The 2,639-nt window shown below is 58.9% G+C and overlaps 1 protein-coding gene across 1 annotated transcript; it reads right to left on the bottom strand.

Annotated features, from left to right (window-relative positions):
• Positions 1 to 377: 377 nt before the first annotated feature.
• LOC147979911 (uncharacterized) lies at positions 378 to 854 on the bottom strand. The gene has a single exon (XM_087515390.1). It carries the CDS (start codon positions 852 to 854, stop codon positions 378 to 380), a length of 477 nt encoding a protein of 158 aa, XP_087371516.1.
• Positions 855 to 2,639: the final 1,785 nt, after the last annotated feature.

Here is a 2,639-nt window from a genome sequence, read left to right as displayed (position 1 = left end):
TCGGCCCCATAGACGAGGAAGAATGGGGAGAACCCGGTCGATTGGTTGGGCGTGGTGCAGAGGCTTTAGAGCACGGCCAGCAACTCGTCAAGCCAGCTGCCGGGTGAGCGGACGAACGGCTCGACACGCCATGGCTTGATGCCAGATAGGATGAGGCCGTTGGCCCGCTCGACCTGGCCGTTGGACTGAGGGTGTGCAACGGGAGCCAGGTCGAGGCGGATGCCGGAGACGGAGCAGTACTGCACGAGCGCGCCCTTAGCGAAGTTGGTACCATTGTCCGTGATGATGCTGTTTGGCATGCCATAGCACACCGTGATGTCCTTGACGAATTGGACGGTCATTGGCCCGTCCAGTTTCTTGATTGGCCTTGCTTCGATCTATTTGGTGAACTTGTCCACCGCCACCAGCAAATGCATCATGCCGCCTCGAGCGGTCTTGAAGGGCTCCACCATGTCGAGTCCCCAGACCGCGAAGGGCCAGGCAATCGGGATGGTCCGAGGTGCTGACGCCGGCTGGTGGTTGTGCCTGTTGAAGCGCTGGCATCCCTCGCACTTGAGGATGAGGGACTCGGCGCCTTTGAGGGCTGTGGGCCAGTAGAAACCATGGCGGAAAGCCTTGGCCACCAGGAACCGCGAGGCGGTGTGGTGCCCGCACTCGCCCTGGTGTATATCGAGGAGGATCTCAATGCTCTTGTCTTGCTCGATGCAGCGCTGGAACATGCCGGTGGAGCTGCGTTTGACGAGCTCGTTGTTGATGATGATGTAGGCGGACGCCCGGCGCTGCACTTGCCGGGCCTCAGTCACGTCCATGGGGACGACCCCGTTCTCCAGAAACTCTGAGATGGCAAGGGCCATGATGGCGCCGTCACCACGGCGAAGACGGCCACCATGTCGGGTTCTGGGATGGCAGCCCCCCTGTTGGGAACAGCGGCGGCCGAGTCGACGGTCGCAGCCCCGGGGCCGGGTTGAGCAGTCCCTAGGCCGGGTTCGGCATCCTCCGTGCCGAGTTCAGGTGCGGCCATGGCGTCCGGGACATAGATGGACTCGGAGTCCGGAGACGGCTTGACGGATGGCTTGTGCAGGTGCTCGAGGGAGACGCCGGACGAGATGGATTGCCGGGACGAGGCGATCTTGGCGAGCGTGTCGGCCACCTAATTTTCCGCGCGCGGGACATGGAGTAACTCGCAGCCCACGAAGAATTCGGGAAGCTTCTGAACGAGGAAGCGGTAGCTTGCCATGTTGGGGTCACGGGCGTCCCATTCGCCAGAGCACTGCAACACCACCAGATCCGAGTCGCCATAGCATAGGATGCATCGGATGCCGAGTTCCTTGGCAAGCCGGAGGCCATGCACAAGGGCTACGTACTCGGCAACATCATTGAAGGCGGTGAAGTGGATCTGGAGCGCGTATTTGAGCCGGTCGCCCTTCGGGGAGGACATCACAATGCCGGCCCCTAGGCCGAGACGCATCTTCAACCCGTCGAAGTGCATGCGCCAGTTCGTTCAGTCCGACGGCGGTGGCAGGTACTGGGTCTTGGTCCAGTTGACGAGGAAGTCGGCCAGAGCTTGGGACTTGATCGTAGTGCGGGGCTCGTAGAGGATGGTGTGGCCGGCTAGCTCGAGCGCCCACTTGGCGACTCAGCCAGTGGCATCCCGGCACCTGATGATCTCGCCGAGAGGAACCGTGCTGACCATGGAGACAACGTGCTCTTGGAAGTACTGCTTCAATTTCTTGGCGGCGAAGTACACGTCGTAATCCATCTTCTGGTAGTGCGGGTAGTTCTGCTTGGAGGCGGAGAGCACCTCGCTCAGGTAGTAGACGGGATGCTGGACGACTTGGATCTTGCCCTTCTCTGGTCGCTCGACCACCATCACCGTACTGGCCGACCGCGAGGTTGCGACAATGTAGACCAGCAGCTGTCAGATCATGGGTTCTGGCAAAACCCTTAAGGTTCGAACTCTAGGGTGTGCACAAAGATTTCCCCCCTACCGATCCACGTCCTAGTTTTTCTAAGATCTCGCAGACTAACTCGACGAACTCACAACACAAGGGACACAAGATTTATACTGGTTCGGGCCACCATTGTGGTGTAATACCCTACTCCAGTGTGGTGGTGGTGGATTGCCTCTTGGGCTGATGATGAACAGTACAAAGGGAAGAACAGCCTCCTGAGGTTGATGTGTTCTTGTGCTTGGTGGATGTGATTGTGGGGATGGACTAGTTCTAGTCTATGATCAGGTCACCCCCAGCTATGGTGGTGGATAGTTCTATTTATAGTGGCCTTGGTCCTCTTCCCCAATATTGAGCGGGAAGGGAACCCACAACGGCCAATTTGAAAGGGGACAGCTAGTACAACTTATCCTGACAAAAGTAGTCTTCGCCTGCAAAAGGCTCTGGTGGTAACGCCGTCTTGGGCTCCATGGTGACCTCCGTATTGCCGTCCTGCCGGTCTTGGTCTCGTTGCACCGATATGGAAACCTTTGCTTGATGCCTCGGTACTCCATGCCTGTGCTTTCCCCCTTAGCACCAAAGAGGAAACAAGGACGTTGCGCGCGCTGGCGCCTGCCTGGCGCCCGCCTGGTCTCGATCGTCATGTCTCACGTCACGGGAACCTCGCGAGGTTTGCCTTGCCTTGATCTC

Source organism: Triticum urartu, chromosome 3A (genome assembly GCF_056163025.1).
Source record: "Triticum urartu cultivar PI428250 chromosome 3A, HENAU_Tu73, whole genome shotgun sequence".
Classification (NCBI taxonomy): Eukaryota; Viridiplantae; Streptophyta; class Magnoliopsida; order Poales; family Poaceae; genus Triticum; species Triticum urartu.
The sequence above is the reverse complement of the archived record's forward strand: the minus strand, read 5'-3'. Positions and strand labels throughout refer to the sequence as shown.

Bases quoted from the DNA above. Each gene is read 5' to 3' on its own strand.
- LOC147979911 (XM_087515390.1), bottom strand. From the start codon at position 854: ATGGCCCTTGCCATCTCAGAGTTTCTGGAGAACGGGGTCGTCCCCATG.